The 17,992-nt window shown below is 38.7% G+C and overlaps 1 protein-coding gene across 1 annotated transcript in view; it reads right to left on the reverse strand.

The window, feature by feature from the left end:
- The window catches only part of LOC123309928 (protein O-mannosyl-transferase TMTC2), a 188,352-nt gene that overhangs the window by 28,490 nt on the left and 141,870 nt on the right, over window positions 1-17,992 (reverse strand). The window contains exons 6-8 of the mRNA XM_044893237.1: window positions 15,555-15,799; window positions 3,842-3,982; window positions 702-786 (exon numbers count right to left, since the gene is read on the reverse strand). Of these exons, the coding sequence (XP_044749172.1) occupies window positions 702-786; window positions 3,842-3,982; window positions 15,555-15,799 (471 nt within the window). The remainder of the gene's footprint in view (window positions 1-701; window positions 787-3,841; window positions 3,983-15,554; window positions 15,800-17,992) is intronic.

The raw sequence follows: 17,992 nt of genomic DNA on the forward strand, positions 1-17,992 counted from the left end.
ATATTAAAAGTTAATTAACAACTAACTAGACCTAAATATTCCAATTTTACGAAACTCAGCACTCATGCTGTTTTCATTCGAATTGACACAAGTAACATGATTGTGAGTTAATATTTCGGCGGAACTCAGCGACACACGCCGTCGAAAAGCATCGCTTCTGATTACGCTCTGCTGATTAAGTACACTGTAGGGCAACAATGGGACGAACGAAAAAAGTTCCTACTCTCGCGGGACAGATGTATCATAAAAAACTCCCAAATTGGAGCTGAAAGTAATTAAAACTTTCAACTTCTACGTGTATGGCAGCGGATGGGAGAATACGTTGACTTCGTTAGGACATGTCGCAATTATCGAATATGTCCAGAGTGCACTCCTGGTAGCAAGGCAAACGGAGAAATACAAATATACTCGGTAGAATGAGCCCCACAAATAAGAGCCAGGTTATTCGATTACGTGCTTTGAATGCACCTATCCACCTCGGCAAAATATGGGAACACGTGTGTTGTAGTAGATTTTGGAACGCATACCTGGAGACATAGAAAATCATGGTTTCTCTGGACAACAAAGATCCATTCTGGACCAAATGGTTTCAGAGAAGTCGGGAATAAGCCTGATTTGTAGACACTTCTAAGAGGATCACAAGTGAAGGGAATATAACAGATTGTCTAATGATGATGTAATACCTCAAAATGATAACTCACCATAGTAATGATATACACTAGGATCTCCAGGGGCAAGTTTTTGGGCCCTCCGGAACCACTGTTCTGCTTCACTGAGACGACTGACCTGCAACATAAAAAGATATATACATAAGTAGTCTTCAGATATAAAGATACTAAGAGACGAAACAATATTCAAAGGCAATGATGAAAAGTTTGTCATAACTTATGGTAGAAGTTGTATTTATACTGAAAAGGACAGTATCCTGTCAGCAGTCCTACCATTACCAGAAACTCAGATCGTGGCAGCATCAGAACCTTTCAGCTGAAGGTTGGTGAAGGCAGTAGGAATCCTTTTGCCAGGAGTGTTGCTGCAGAGGGTATTTATATTCTTCACCTTCCATTGTTGTACATTTTTATATCAATCTTTCTCAAGCCCACAAAAGGGTACAGATCCAGTAAATGTTAACTTTGATGACCTTTTCATTTCCCTTAGTGCCACAATATATGAGGGTGCTTTCTGTGTTTTATCAGTTGCTTTATGGTTTCACGCCATTCCTATTTCCTCAGAGAACCCTGGTGTGTCTCTTCTTCTTCTCCTTCTTCTACGTGCGGTGCCCCACTGGGCTGAACTGAGGCCTCGTGACCCATTTTTCGTCCGCTTGTAGTTGGAGAGAGTTAAACTCTGTGACATGCTGACAAAAACGCCACAAGTCGACAGAGAGGTGTCCCTCTCACCATAGGAATTGTGGGTGTTGTGTTTCCTAGGTGTGTCATCCTTGAGTCTTCAAGGTTGATACAGAAGAACAGAATGTGTTCAACCGTTTCATCCGTGCTCCTGCACCAGCGGCACAGGGAACAGCTATTCAGTCCCATTCTATTTAAGTGTTTATTAAATAAACAAATGGCCAGTTATTGCTCCAGTCACTAGACTCAGTTGTTTACTCCCAAGAGCTAAGAGTTTTTTGACCTCAGGAACAGAGGATGGTCTCTCAATGAGAAGCCTCGACTGCTTGAGACCACCTGGTGTGTGTATGTCCATCAGACTGAGACGATCATCAAAGACCGTTTCAAAGATTCTTCCGAAATCAAATATAGTTTACCTATATCATTACATCAGAGGGTTTTCCCAAAAGATCAAGTCTCTTACAACCAAAAGGACTCATTCCATCACCTTTCATTCAGTTTGTTCACAATTCAAATCATTTGTCGAATACTTCAACATTTTTCATAGGAATATCACAACTGTTTGCATTTCTTGAAAATCTTCTGAAATTCCAGTAAGACCCCAATTTTTATAGGACAGTTGTGAGAAGAATCATCCTTATCTTTATCGTTACTGAACAATTGTTCATGATTGGTGCAAAATGACCTGAACCATGGATAGGTGATATTTATGAAGAATCTGGACTTTTATAGCCTATATGGTGTTCTGAATCGGTTGAGGCAACTGCAGAGTAAGGAGAGATTTACTCTTAACAGGCAAGTCGCTCTTGGGATAACAATATCCTTCTGTTTCCCAAATTGGGAATGAATTTTCAATTTTTCAGTCTGGAAATCTCGTTAAGTCATGTTCTAAGCGCTTTGTTCAAGCATGAATTCTCGCTGGCAAATACGAAATACTGCAAATGAACATTTTTCCTTTGTGCTGCAGCAATTTTCCTCTTAAAATGAATTAGTCCACTTAAATTAGCAGGATCCAGTCCTACTGAAAGCGCAAACGGAAACAGTTCCTGTAAGAATTCCTTTGTAATATTCCAAACAGCGAGTTGGCCGGCCTCCATTATATAGCAGGCTTCACACTTCCAACCAGATATTCCCTTCAATTAACGGAAAACAGCTAATCCTACCCCGCATCAGCCAACAATGGAGAGAGGGAATAACAGATACAAAGCCAATACCGTGGAAGCTCCAAGACAGATTAAATTAGTGATGGCACTGGAGCACAGGCTTTGCCTGCGGATGCAACTTAGCTAATTATTTCCCGGGTAATTGGTCGATCAATTTCGGCGGTTATTTGGAAAAAAGCCCGGACCTGTTTAATTAGAGCGGCATCTCATATTCGCCGAGCGATGTATTTTCGGATACAATTAAGAAAATGGAAAATGCCTACCTGGCGCTTTGGGAATGAGCTTTCATCGTTACAGTTAATGAAAACACAACAATTTATGATCATTTTTGGTCTTTATGGTGAAGGGAGACATGAATCATATGATTTATACAAAATACTATATTTTTCACCACTACAAACAGGTCTTTCGCAACCACAAAAGCTTCTCCAGGTGGTTGAGAAGAGTTAACTTTTTCCCTTCATGAAAAAACTGTGACTGTGACGAAGCAGTTCAAATTTGATTTTAATGCCTTCAAGGAAAACTAAAAACTTAATACATATTCACCTCGAAAACACACGTTTTTTGTCTGCGGCTTCATTTGAATCAAGAAACAGTCAAGTGGGATTCTTTGTGGAAAGTTAGTTGTACATGGTACGCAATAAATTTTGAATGGCTATACATTCAGCCGGTGAACTCTGATATTCAGCAAGAAAGTTGCCGAGATTGAAGAAGTAAATGAATAATGTGCAGAACCGACACAGAGGCTCGAAAGAAGTTTGCCATAGATAATGTGGGCAGGCACTTGATCCCTTTCGGAATCTTGATAGAGTGCAAGCTTGCACTGGTGGCGGTCCTATTTTCCGAGAGGGTAATCCTGCGGAAAATTTAGTATTTCAGGGTATCCAGAGCGATTTAGGGGTCATATTAATGAGGATAGTTTGAATGGGGGTGCTTCCAGAAAAAGGTAGTTTATCTGACTGTATTGAGATAAAATATTTTCGCGGGTTTACGTGGAATTGTTGGGAAATTTATGTATTTTTGAGGATTCGCCTTATGTGAATTATTCCATTCAGAATTCCCTGAATATTCAACTGAAATCGAATTCATATCCATTGACGACCAGATCAAAAAAATTTTCAGGATCGTCTCTACATCGTTGGTTTATGTCTAGATTCTTTTCTGGCTTCAAAATTTTTTTCTCAGGATTTCAAAGTTATTTTTTTCATGGTCGAAGAATGCTTTGTTTCGAAGCGACGTGAAAAATTATTTTTCCAGCGTCGAACTTTATGTTTTTTGGGATAGAACATAGTGATTGCTTGTAATTTTCATATAATCAATATTTGAACTCACGTTTTTAGCCAAAAGTTTGCCGTATGTGATGTGTGCAGGAACATGATCCGGTTGCGCATCTAAAGCTGCCCTGTACCAACTTTCAGCCTCCTCATCTTGCTGAAGCCTGGCCAGTGTCTCTCCTAGCACATTGAATACACTCTGGAACAAAGCAACTGAATAAATCATGAGAGTTGGCGTAAACCGGACAAATGAGATGTCTACTGTATACAGTAGGGCTGACGCTGTACAAAGTAGAACGGTTCTCTAGTGTGAGTTATCTGATTCTATTTTCGAAATATTGGAGAATATCTCAATCAGTTATTTTACATCAACAATAAGAAAGGAAGATATTTCATCACTCAGCACTCACACATCAATATGTAAGCATAGTGCTTTATATTAAAATTTATTTCCTTCACTCTGTAACCACCTCCATTTCTGATTTTAAGGACCATTTTGTTGTTCGCCTTTATGTGGGTCTGCTATTTAAACCTTTCAAGTAGAAGGGTTTCAGTTTGTTATGTTGAAAGGAACTTTTTGAGGATGGTGAATCTACCTCTTGAATATATGATATCCTAAAGAATGTTAGAAATATGCTAACACTAGACGCAGATGACATAGGAATTGCAGTCAGATATCTACGTCCAGAAATCATAGACGTGAGACTGCAGGAAGCCATAGATGAGTTAATTAAATGGTTCATAAAATGGAAAATCTAAATAAATAGCAAAAAGAGTCTAGCAAAATTACTGCAAAAAAAGAGGTTGAAGATGGAAGAAAACCCTGAAGTTGATGGAGAAGAAGTTGAATGGAAAAATGAAGCCACATACCTAGGAGTGAAGCTAGACCTAGGACTTACTTGGAAAAGTCACATCAAATGTGCGGTTGATAAAAAAAAAGCTGCAACAATTCGACTATATCCACTCATAGGAAGAAGAAGCCATATGAACCAGAACATCAAGCTGACGATGAGTAAAACCATCGCGAGACCACAACTTACATATGGATCGGCGACATCAGGAGAATACAGAGCACTGAGAATATACTTCTTAGAAAGGTGATGGATGATGTATCATCGTTTGTGGAAGAAAGGCACAAATGATATTCGAGAAAGCCAAACAACATCCAAATGAGGAATTACTGAGACTAGTTGACTACGATCACACTGAGGAGGCTAGTAGGTCAAGAACCAACCACCAAAGATCAAAAGATCAACTAAGAATGCAAAGCTGAAATATCGATTCAGTATCATTCATTCATTGCTGTATCCCGTTACCGAGAATGAAACTACGAAAATATTGAAAAGAAAACTTATGGGTGCTATCAAAACCTAATTTCCTAGGGCTACTTGCGTTTGTGTGCCCTCCTGTGACTGAAGAGACCCAACCGTGACCTACAGATCCTTCCACACTCCAGGCATGGATAGTCACCAACCAGATCTGGCCGCCGCCGCGCTGTATTCTTCTTGAGTCCTTTTATAACTGTGGACCAAAGACCAACACTGTGATCTATTTAACGCTAGTTGTTTCCAGTTATGATTGGCATCAACTGATTTTAGGGATTGATGCAGTATATCCCCTTATACTGGCCTTCTGGTTTCCTTCCTTTGTGAATTCGCCATACAGAGCTATTTTGTGGAGTCTTGTGCCTTGCATCCTCAGAATGTGGCCGCTCCATCTGAGTCAGGGGGCCTTGTTACTTGAGTCTCAATTGTTATACAACTAGTGCGCTGTAAGACTTCTGCATTTGAAACTTTATAGAACCATCTGATGTGGATTATTTGTCTTAGATGACATTGTTGCGTTTGTTCAATCTGTTTAATATGTCGCCTGTAGGGCTTCCAGCTTTCGCTTCCGTAAAGAAGCGTTGGGAGGACCACTGCTTTGTGAACAGCTGTCTTGGTCTTCAGATTGAGGTCGTGATTTTGAAACACTCTGGCCTTTAGCTTCCAGAATGCCCGTGATGCTGAATTGATTCAGTTGTGTGTTTCCGTGTCTAGGTTAGCCCTAGTATTTATGAAGCTTCCCAAGTATTTGAACTGCTCGACCTCTGCTAGAGTTTCATCCTCCAGGCTTATATCTGTTTGAATTCTGTATAACCTAACCAAAGAAGAGCTTAACCTATAAAATAAATAGGCAGCACACAATTATAAACACGACAATGATCATGTGAGCGTCCAGAAACCATGAGAGTCCACTGCTTATTATAGGCAAAATGCCAGGAACTTATGGAGAAGCAGTTGAGGGTTTTCAGTGGGTGTCAAACTTATAGTCTGAGTAACCCCACACTGTCCCCTTCTGTAGGTATGTGGTTTGTCTTTTTGAAGATTTTCCCCCTGCTACAACAAAAAAAAGCTCTTGAAAGTCATTTGTCTATCGGTTTTCGAAATTCTCAAATACTAACATTAGGTTAGGCCAATTCATGTGACTGACTTGGTGAGAAATATTACGTAAACGAAAGGAAAAGAATTCATTTGATGAAACTGGGCACTTGCCGAGTTTTTATGCGTTCTTCATCAGACCTGCAACTTTTCGAATCACCGAATTTTCATCGTACAGTCCTGTTTTCCGGCGACACTTCTATGCACCTCCCACCGACTGTATTTCACTCTCCATGTTTCCAGTTCGCTTTTTATTTCTTTTGTTTCGAGAACGACCTGAATTATGTCGCTCTGTCTGTATCACGTGGCTGGCTGCGAACGGCACAAGTTCCCCCATAAATAATTCTCGAACAAGTTGCCCCGTCTGAATATTTTTATGGGCTACGGGGAGGAAAAAAAAAGGCGAGAAGGAAAGATTGATCAGGCCTTCACCTTTCCGCATCCAATGTTTAGAGTAAAGAGCTGACAGATGCTGAACAGCTCAATTTTCCGGAGGCGCCATTTTTATTGCCGTGCCATCACCGCGGAGTTATTCAATACATCATTTTGCGCGAGATGTCGCTGGAATTTGGCGTTAAAACGTTTTGTCTTCCGCTCATTTCCTAGAAAAATGCGGTGATAAGATGATGTTCTTTTCGTGAAAATACGGTGATTCACGTGTGAGGAAACACTGGAAAGTCTTTTATTCATTTCTGGCATCGAAGAGTTATTACTTTTGAATTCATCTACACGGAAAAGTAAAGCTGTGTCTCCAAGGTGATGCCATGAAAGTGTAGTACCATCAAGCTTATTTTCAATTTGAATAGCTGGTAATTATACACTTGAACAAACATATCAGCTGGAAGCGTTTTTCTCAGTTTTTGAGTTCCTTGAAAGAAGTTCTTGGAATTCTCATGATGTAGTGCGAGAGCAATACAAATCAACATATCATTACCTGTAGCTGAGCAGAGCATCAACAGTGACAATATCTACAGAACTGCTTAAAGTCTGAATCACTCCGATATTCCGAAGGCTGTCAATAATTCTTGAATGGACTATAGATTTTAAGTCCCTTCAATCAGTTTGTATAAACGTCAATTATGTTCATCACATATTTTCGACTTCATATTTTCCGAAGTAATTTGACATTCTGATAATATACTTAATTACTGAAACTTATACGTAGAACAGACAATATAGAGCTGATTCAAAACCAAAAAATTTTTTGACGAGCGTCATAACCTCACATATTTGAATAATCCATTCACTTTTATTTAAGCACTCGGTTGGCCATGGAAATTTGAAACATTTCACTATGTATAGAACGAAAATGTGGGGTTATGACGGTTGTCTAAACATTTTCGGGTTTTAAATCAACGCTATGTTGCCCGTTCTACGTAAAAGTTTCTGTTATTATGTATTTTATCACAATGACGAATCTTTTCGGAAAACATGGAGTCGAAAATATGTGACGAACATAATTGAAGTTTATACAAACTGATTGAAAGCCTACCAAATCCAGTAATTTGCATGGAAAATACAAGAGATCAGTAAAATATAATAATATACACTAGCTTGAGGAGAGTTAATGTTCGTTATCTTCTTTGGCTAAGGTTTGAATACGTTACATTAGTTGTAGATTTCAAAACTAACCCGAAGATGAATGCATATGATGCAGTGGTTGGGAATGGGTATTTCTCGAAGAAATTAACAGATGATTACAAGAATGTTAAATTCTTCAACAAAAATCATCTTGCATCAATATAAGTAAAATGAATTAAAAAAGTTTCAAGTCAAGATGAACTTCACCTTTGAACAAAAATTTCACATGAATAAACAATTAACAGGACAACTGGAGCGAATTTGTGACTATTCATCTCAATACATTGATATAATAATAATAATTATGTATTTATTGGTACCTTAAGACATTCACAATGTTTAGGACAAGTCAAATGAAAAATAGAAAAATCAATTTTCGGGAACTTATTCTGCGATGACATTAATCGAAAATCCTGTAGTAAACTTTTCGCATTAATTCACTCAAACATACAATTCTCAAATGCCACCACTTTTTCGGGTCTCCCAATAGAAGGAAATTCTTTGTCATCCTCTTAATTCACAATCTTTCTCATTGTGGAAATATTCATCTGAAATATAAGTCGTTTAGATTCAGATGAAACTTTATATAGATTGACTTACATTGAATATGTTCGCTACCGTCTGACGTATTGTGGATTTTAGAATATCAGGATATAACTATTTGAATGAGCGGACCTGAATTCTAAATAGCACTTCTTAAAACCCAGCCACTTTTTTCAATCACTTTCGGCATTTTCGTAATAAAAATTGATATTAGTTGTGGCAGCGGCGTTATGACATTAACGACATTTCATGAGTGACAAACTTACTCCGTTCTAGTTACAGAAACTTGAGAAAATTATTTCATGGCCAACCGACTGCTAAAATAAATTTGAATGGAGTATAGGTACTATAGAGAGTGGAATATGTCAAATTTTCATGGCCAAATGAGTACTTTCATGAAAGTGAATCGAGTATACATGAAAAGTGCAGTTTTCTGATGTATTTTGGTGCCTGAGTAATTCTCAGGGTAAGTACCCACCTATCCAGGTGACAAAACGCCAATACATACATTGCGAACACAGTGCCCTCTAATCGATAACTACAATAGCGCGGTTTATTCATGACAAAACCTATTATGCATGCGTAACCATTGTCGTTTTCATCTACATTTTATCAGGATATTCCCTGGATTCAGCAATAATACCATGTGACACGCTCAACCCTAATTGAATTGCACATATATCATTATTGCATATTCTATTAATACCCCCTATAGTTCCGTGTGAATTTCACACTAAACCCTAACACGAAAATATTCAATTATCGTATAACGGCTCTACACCCCACATCCTGCTCTTCCCCAATACTCATCTCGCTGCTTAATCACGCTAAGTGCAGGATGTCCTGGACTTGTCTAGCTCGGCAGTCATAACCGCAAATTTAATAAACGTTATTGTCTCCTTCATTGGGTGGTTTATTATTAGATTGCGTTTGACGTTACTTGTTCATTATCGCTTCTTCGAAGATGTCTGGCTGATATATAGGTTGATTTAGTATCAACTAGTGAAATCGATAAATTTACGACAGAAATGGTAAGATAATAGTAATATAATATAATAACGCAGAAACTGATTGGCAAACTTTTACATGGGAGACACCAGAACGAGATCAACCATGATTATGTCGACATATCTGCGTGGAACTACTGGTTGACTTCCAGAAAATTGTGTCATGAGACAGAGGGATTCATCGTTGTCATCCAGGATCAAGTGATTCCAACAAGGAACTATATGAAGTCCGCCAGAAGCCTTCAAACAGATATCAGCCTGAAGGATGAAACTCCAGAACAGATCGAGCAGTTCAAATACTTGGGAAGCTTCATAAATACTAGGGCTAACCTGGACACGGAAATACACAACCGTATCAATTTGGCATCACGTGCATTCTGGAAGCTAAAGGAAAAAGTGTTTCAAAATCACGACCTCAGTCTGAAGACCAAGACTGTTGTTTACAGAGCAGTGGTCGTCCCAACGCTTCTTTACGGAAGCGAAAGCTGGATGCCCAACAGGCGTCATATAAACAGCTTGAACAAACGCAACAACGTCATCTGAGACAGATAATGCACATCAGATGGTTCCACAAGGTTTCGAATGCAGAAGTCTTGCAACGCGCGAGTTGTACAACAATTGAGACTGAAGTAACGAGGCCCGACTCAGATGGAGCGGCCACATTCTGAGGATGCAAGACACAAGATTCCTCAGAATAGATCTAAAATCAGTTAATGCCACTTATAACTGGGAACAACTAGCGTTAGACAGATCACAGTGGAGGTCTTTGGTCCACAGTTATAATGGGGACTCGAGAAGAATACAGCGGCGGCCAGATCTGGTTGGTGACTATCCATGCCCGGAGTGTGGAAGGATCTGTAGTTGGGTCTCTTCAGTCACAGTCACAAGTAGCCCAAAGAAATTATAAGTTTGATCGCACCAATAGTTTTTTTTGAGTCTTTTTGTAGATTTATTCTCGGTAACGAGCAATGATTGACTGAATGAATATTTTCTTGTTGATCTGAGAACATCTCTCAGCAATAATTTAATACTTCCATTACACAGAACACCCCGATCGAAAAAGTTTCGCTTTTCTCTCAACCCACTAGTCGTAATTATAGAAATTTTACAACATAAGTTGCTGAAACTTTTCGTATTTCTTTCATGTGGAAATTCTGTCAGAAACTGTCGAATCAAATGGAAATACTTCCTAGGAAGGAGTAACTAGGAGACCAATCTTCAAAGGTTCTCGGAAATGACTTAATACCATCGAAAGAACATCCCTAGCTCTTTCTCGGAAACATTCCTTATTTAAGATCCATCAGAGAAAACTTTTCGCCGAAAGTTTTTCCTTCGTCGAGGTCCGTTGCAGATATTCCTGCATTCGAACTGAGGAAAATAATCAAGTAGAGAGTATTCGTCGACGAAACATACGAATTTTTAATGAATAGGAGAGGAATGTCGAGAACTTATCTTATTCATTTATTTGCGAGGCATCGCTCCTCATCTCGTCGATCTGACGGGGTTGCGTCATTCGCGGTTCAATCTCATCGAATTTCCATAAAATAATGAGTTTCATGGGGAGAACTCGCCCCTATCTATATTCTATTCGAGTTTCATCATAGAAACCTAGTAATGAAACAATTTCTTAATGGAAACTTTCGTGCTGAGTGGAAAACTACACAGGATGATGAGTCTTCGACTTGTACATAAATTTCAAAAGAAGATTTCTGAGGTTGTGTAACGTGGTCACCTCGGAGAAAACTTATCTCGAGCGCCAGCTATTCTTTTCACTAGGAAGAATAGCAAACCTACCAGAGTAGCTGCTAGTCGGAGACAGAGTTCGCTGTTATCTAGGGTGGTAGCGATAACGAAGTAGTCAAAATCAAATTGTGTACCAGTTTATTCACACCTTCGGAAACTGATTATATGTACAACGGAGATATGTGTAGGTTTGAAATATGAGCGAATCTATCAGCAAACATACATTCGGGAAATTCTATCCGGTCACGAGCACTTTATAAAGTTTACACCGGGTACAGGGAAAAATCAAAGGTTGTTCAATAAAATGCGCCAACCAGAACTGACGAAATGGATACTAAGGATGACCTCGCGAAGTGAAATGACTTGCTATACGGTATCGGGATGTAATTAATTATATTTCTACAATGAAAAGGAACATAACCAGGGCGGATCTATTCGAGACTTTTACTCGCTACCCCAAGGGCTAACGCTCTATGACTGATAGCGAAGGAAAGGTCTATTTTCAACGCAACTACGGGATTTCACCGACGACGAGCGGTATCTCTTATTCTCTACCCCAAGGGCTTACGCGCCATGACTGATAGAAAAGAAGAGATTTCGGATTCAACACTTAGGACGCGTGACCTCGGGGAGATAGCTTAGGTGGTTTGAAGGCAGGTGTCGCATCGATTTGTTCAGTACTTCGATGTGAGTGTAGGCTTTCAATATAAATGCCCTCTGCTTTATTTGTCTTAATCGTTGGTGGAGTTATGGCTTCCCCAATTTCTATGATTAAATAATGGTTTTGATATTAACGATATTCAAATTTCAATGAGTAGGTTGATTAGTTGAATTACTGAGTGGCAGTATTACTGGGCAAATAAAATATGTGAAGATACGTGGAACTCTTTGCAAGTTTAATCATTTTCTGAAAACCCTTAATAACCTGAGTTTCTATGATTATTCTTATTGAATAAAAACCGTTTATTGGAGTTTACAAGACAAAAACAACTCAATTTTTGTTTGAAAAATGTATGGTTTTTGAGAAAATTCGTGTTACATATAATAACGCTAATAATATGGAGCTAATAGCTACAGTTACTGAGAAATAAAATAGAGTTGCCAGTGAAATTTGCGTTACATATGTGTAACACTAGGTTATTATGGGATAAAAATGTGTTTCAGCGGGATTAGATAGTTTTCATTCAAATACCTGCTTTTCCACTGTAGCCGTATATTTCAACCCAGACCATTGCACCAAAGAATTCCTTTTGTGTGAACGCATTTAATTTAACCTCCATTAATGCAGAGTAAAGAAGCTTGTTGCGCAAATATTATATTATTAATAACCTCCTCCCTGACCTATTTCTTCTACGCTCGTTGCCGCTCTTATGCCCCATCCGTTGCCATTAATGGGGAGAGATGCTTGGCGCTACAACCCTTCTTTTAATGAAATATTCACCTCCATAGCACACTTACTAATTAATAGCCAGTTATGTCTATGCTTTCAGTTAATCATTCGTACATCCGATGAATTGCTTTTCCAGAGCTACCCAGATAGAATCTTCCCTTACCACTTCATACTTGAAAGGAACCGCTGAGGAAGACGTGGAATTCAACGTTTCGTGAAGCATCGCCAGCCGTCTTCATGGATCATTTCCACGTTTGTTTTCAGTAGATTTTTATGCGAAAAAAATGTTAGATTATAAAAATCTTGATCGAATAATACCATGATGAAAATTGATTGAAACAAATGAATTATTCCACGTCAAAAACTACAGATGCAGAGCTGACGTTGAAGAAATACTGCTCAATTCGATGACTATACAAACTTATCAAACAAGACTCTATTATACTCTTAAAAAAGATTTTATTTCTTCTCCCATTACAGGTCATGCTTTTTCAATAACATTCCTTCTGAAATATTGTGGCCATTTAGGTATAATTATAACGAGTCAGACAGATTCTATATCATTCAGTCAATCACTTATTTTGGCACTATGAATAACATGCGTTCAAAAAAATTCGTCGTCAAGTGTGCTATGGAATTTTGAACACATTCCATTTCTAAACATAATTCTTAGCTTTTACTCTTTAACTGTACTACTTTTCAGGTGAATGTCCATTTAGTGTTATGGATTGTTGTATTAAAATTATCAGCGAATTATTGATTTTGTTCCAGAGATTGGGAGTGAAAACCCTAAAAAGTTTCAGGAATTATAAAGATGGTTTTTACTGACGTGCAAGTAGCATTTACTATTGAATCGTACTTCAAAATTGAGGAGAAAAAAGGAGAGTGAATATTATTTTCTATGCCTAATGTAACCCAATTTTGATGTAGATTTTCATCAATCTTTCCAGAATTAGTACTGTTTTTGTTTTGTTTACAAACAAAGAAGAAAACCCCAGAAGAGTTATTCAGCAATGTTGAAAATATGATGATAGAAGTTCCACGACCTCTGCTTAGGTTTTATCTCAACTGCCTGTGCATTTGAGACAAAATTCCAATATTAAGGTTAATTCCATCATTGTTTACATTTTAGGAAGATACAGTTATTCAAGGAAAGACATACGTCCAGGCACAGAACATCAACCTTCAAAATTCCATGGCCTACTTGACGAAGAATTTTTTTGAATGCACTTTAAGTTTGTAGTCTCTCCGCAACTCAATGACGACTAGCAGGTTGAGTCGCGTGAGACCTGTATGGTTGCGTAGCAATCTTACGAGTTCTAGGATCGGTGGGGACATAATATTTTGCAATTCATCTTGTTGAATGATAGATCTTCAAGAGCATTCATTTCAGCGAACATTAAGTGGAAATTGTAAATGTTATTCCTCTGGTTTTATTGCATGTGAAATTCTTAGAGTTTCATGGAAGACATGGACAGATATACGAATGATTAAAGTGTTGAATTTTCCATTTTTGGTTCATCAATTGATTAATGAGGAATGTACGAATTCAGCAGCTCCTTTCATACGAAATTTGCCCAGTAATCGGCAAACCTAATTCCTCCTCTATAATTTATTTTTAATTTGCATCCATTAGAGCCTTCTTTTGCATTCGCGCCGGTCTATGAAGTCCGCCTGACAAATTGGGGCTCAACTTGTCTCCGCTGTTTGGGTAATTATTCCTTGTTTTTCGAGGCGGCTACAATTACAGTCCTATTCTTCGTGTTCCATGTTAAATTACAAATCCATTACTGGGACGCGGACATGACAAACGCTACTAGTGGACCCTTCCCTATCATTACGGTACAAAGGGAACGGTCCGATCGTTTCCCGGAGTTGTGTATCGCCCACGGCCATTGAAATATCTGAAACTCCGATAACAAAGTGAATCGAAAACAATTGCGAGACCTTCCTTCCGACCGAATCATTCTTCACGGTATTGTCGACAGAGTGCCCTTGTTAGCACATGTGAGTTGAGGGTTCCATTCTCTTCGAGCAGAATTGTGGTGGCGATAATTTGAGTTAGTTTTGTTCCCAGGACGTCTGGCAGCGAGGAAGTCCGCCGATAACATTCGTGAAACTACTCGTATCTTAAACAAGAGATAGCCCTAGAGCTGTGGTGAATAGCAATCAACCATATGGCTACTGTTATCGACAAAACTTTCGATCCTATAAATGCTCATTGAGAAGAAGATCACCAAACGTTAGACAAGGATTTGAAGCAGATATACATTACGACCTGCTCATTAAAGTGGTAGTAGAAGCCTCACAACTATAAGGAAACTAACTCAAGATATTCGCTCACACAAAAGTGAAGAGCCACGAAACAAATCTAGTTTGAGAATGTAGTATTTTTTGCCCAATGCCATGAGTAGAGCAGAGCTCAGATATAAGGTAACTTTGATGTGGAATACTTATATGGATTTACCTAATGAGAAATTATTACTCTAGGTTAAAGAAGAAGCTTATCCCATTTTTGTTACCAAATGGATCAAGTCCTCAAGGATTTACTACAAGAACATGCTAATGGTGGATGTATGCAGAGTTTATGAGAGCTGAGACCTAAGAAGGAAACCAATTGATTTGGCAGATGAAACTCTGCATGAACCTAGCATCCATTAAGTGTCATAAGAACCATATTTGTACAAGATGGCCATTCTGATACTGAAGGAATGAAGTAATTATCTTAGGAGCAGCAAAAACTTGTCTACTCGAGTAGTTTTGCTGGGTTTATCACAGCAGTTTCCAGACTAAGGTATCAAGACAAGATGCAGCAGCTCTTGTTACACATTCCTGTTTTATCTCGAAACTAGTCGAGTAGATGAATTTCTGCAGCTCCGAATATAATACGTTTCGTCAAAATTAGGCTTTCTTCCTTTATTTCACATAATTATGGTAGACACCAATGGGTTCAGAAAAACAACATTCTGATACTATTCCTTGGAAAACTCTCGACCGATGAATTTTTTACTCATAATTGAATAGCAGTGCCTTCTGCACTTATATTAGATATATCGTTTCTGGAATGTTGAAGATTTCTGTACTCACCTGAGGTGGATAGTGATTCGGCAGAGAATGCACAGCCTCTCTGTAGGTGACTAAAGCTTTCTGAAGCCTGCCTTGGTCTGAGTATAAAGCTCCAAGTTGTAGGAGGGCAGACACTCTAGCAGACTCGTGTTCTTTTTGGTCCTTGAGTCCCGTTCCATCCAACTTGGAACCTTGCTGTAGAACTGATATGGCCTCTTGGCATCTACCAGCAGCTATCAGTGCTGTTCCCAAGTTGACATAAGCCACTGAAACAGAAACAAACATTAACTTACTTTCAGGTAATGTATATGAGATTCATAAAAGTCAATATGGTTTTTGGACCTTATTCATGAATAAGATCACCAAATGTTTGATTGTTGACAGATCGCGTTCGATCTGTGCTCGATTTGAAAACGATATAGACTTCTTGAACCGAATTGTTACTATGAACGAGACTTGGGTACATTTCTACGATCCAGAAACAAAGCAACAATCGATGGAATGGCGACACACCGGTTCTCCAAGAGCTAAGAAGCTTCCTGTCCAAAAATCTGCTGGAAAAGTTCTTGCTTCAGTTTTTTGGGATTGGCATGAATTAATCATGATTGATTTTTTGGATAAGGGTTGAACAATAACCGGAGAATACTATTCGACATTGCTGACCACCCTATGGAAAGAAATTAAAGAGAAAATACGAGGAACGTTATCCAAAGGTGTTTTGTTTGTGCAGGACAACGCTCCTGCACACAAATCTTATGTAGCCATGCAAGAAATTCGTGATTTAGGGTTTGAATTACTAGAGCAACCCCCTTTTTCAACAGATTTGGCTCCATCCGACTATCAACTCTTTCCTCAACGGGAAAAAAAAGTTTAAAATATCGTTAATTTTCTTCCAATGAGGAGGTATTAAAAGCTGTGGAGGTCTGGTTTGCAGAGCAAGAAAAAGCATTTTTTTGAAAGGTCTTGAGACGTTGCAGGTTCGCTGTAATAAATGTAACCAATTCAGAGGAGAATATGTTGAGTAATAAAATATTTTGACATTGAAATTTTGTTTGGTTCTATAGTAGGCTAAGAATCTAGAATATATCCTCGTATATAGTGTAAGAAGAAAGCCGAAATAAAATAAATGAATGAATAAATAACCGACTAGACCTTCGTGAAAAACCCAATAGCGGTAAGCCCCGAAGTTAGCAGAGAACCATTCCGCAATAAAACATTAAAGTTGGCCCGGGCGTTGATGTTAACCTAAAATTAACAAAGGACTCTTGATTAACGGCGGCAAGTTGGCACATTATCAAACACTTCTCTTCATATTTTACGAGCGCGTGACTCGCCTTTTGATTCCTGGAGGATTGCTGCTCGATATTGTGCCATGTTGGCAGAACTTGCTCATGTGTCGGGACTCGGGAGGCAGCAATCAGTTCATTAATTTCCGAGAGCCTTCAATAACTCACGGACGAAGGCAGTGGAAACGCACCAATGATACACACCTTACGTCGGACGGAACTATGATTAATGATAGGACCTCCGGAAGTTGGAACATTAAGAAACAACTGGTCAGTCGATCGTGGTTTTCAGCTAACAAAATTATGTGTCGGAACAAGCAATAGAGGCTGGGGGATTAGCAGAAAAAGTTCAAGGTCTCCCGCAATAACCATTAATAAAGTACCAAATTTTGATTCTGATGGGAAGTATTTATACAGGGCGTATTCATATATTTATATATTCCACGTCATAGACAAGGATTTATCTGGATACATGCTGCCCTCTCCACTCTGAAAGAAGAAGGAGAATTGAGTTGAATCGTGATTCTTGCCAGGTGGCGCTGCGTTATACTCATACATCGTAGCGTCTACTGACTAGCATCGAATGAAGGGTCCGTCGAGTCCCCATTTCCGTCTAGGTGGGAGTTGTGTTTCCCTGACGAGGTCGAATATGAGTGAAACCTAATCCAATTAAAAATATATTCGCAAATACATTTTTCTCGCTACAACTTTTTTTTCTCAGACAGAAAAGAACATACCTTCTGCCTTCAACTCTAAATGAAAAGTATTCTCATTCAAAGAACCTATAGTCCCTTCAATTGCAGGAAGAAGGGCTATGATCTTCGACGTGGAGTAAAGAATTCTTTTGCTAGTCCGAATATTTGAAAACAAAGAAACCTTTCCCTGAATATCGTTTGTATCACAATTAATATTTCAGCCTCGTTTCGCATTTCGTTTGAATTGCAAAGGCTATTATTTCCGTCTTTGCCAGTGGCGACTCGCTTCACAGGGTAAACTTTCGAACCCCGATACAAAGTTTCAGTATATCAACAACAACAAAATATCCTGAAGTGAGAAGAGTTCCAATGGTTCGATGAACGTTTATACTTCAAGACAAGATGGTAAATAACGTGAAATATCTCTATGATAGTGAAAAGAATATAATTGTTGACTTTACGAAAATATTCATCTCTG

Source organism: Coccinella septempunctata, chromosome 3 (assembly GCF_907165205.1).
Source record: "Coccinella septempunctata chromosome 3, icCocSept1.1, whole genome shotgun sequence".
Lineage (NCBI taxonomy): Eukaryota > Metazoa > Arthropoda > Insecta > Coleoptera > Coccinellidae > Coccinella > Coccinella septempunctata.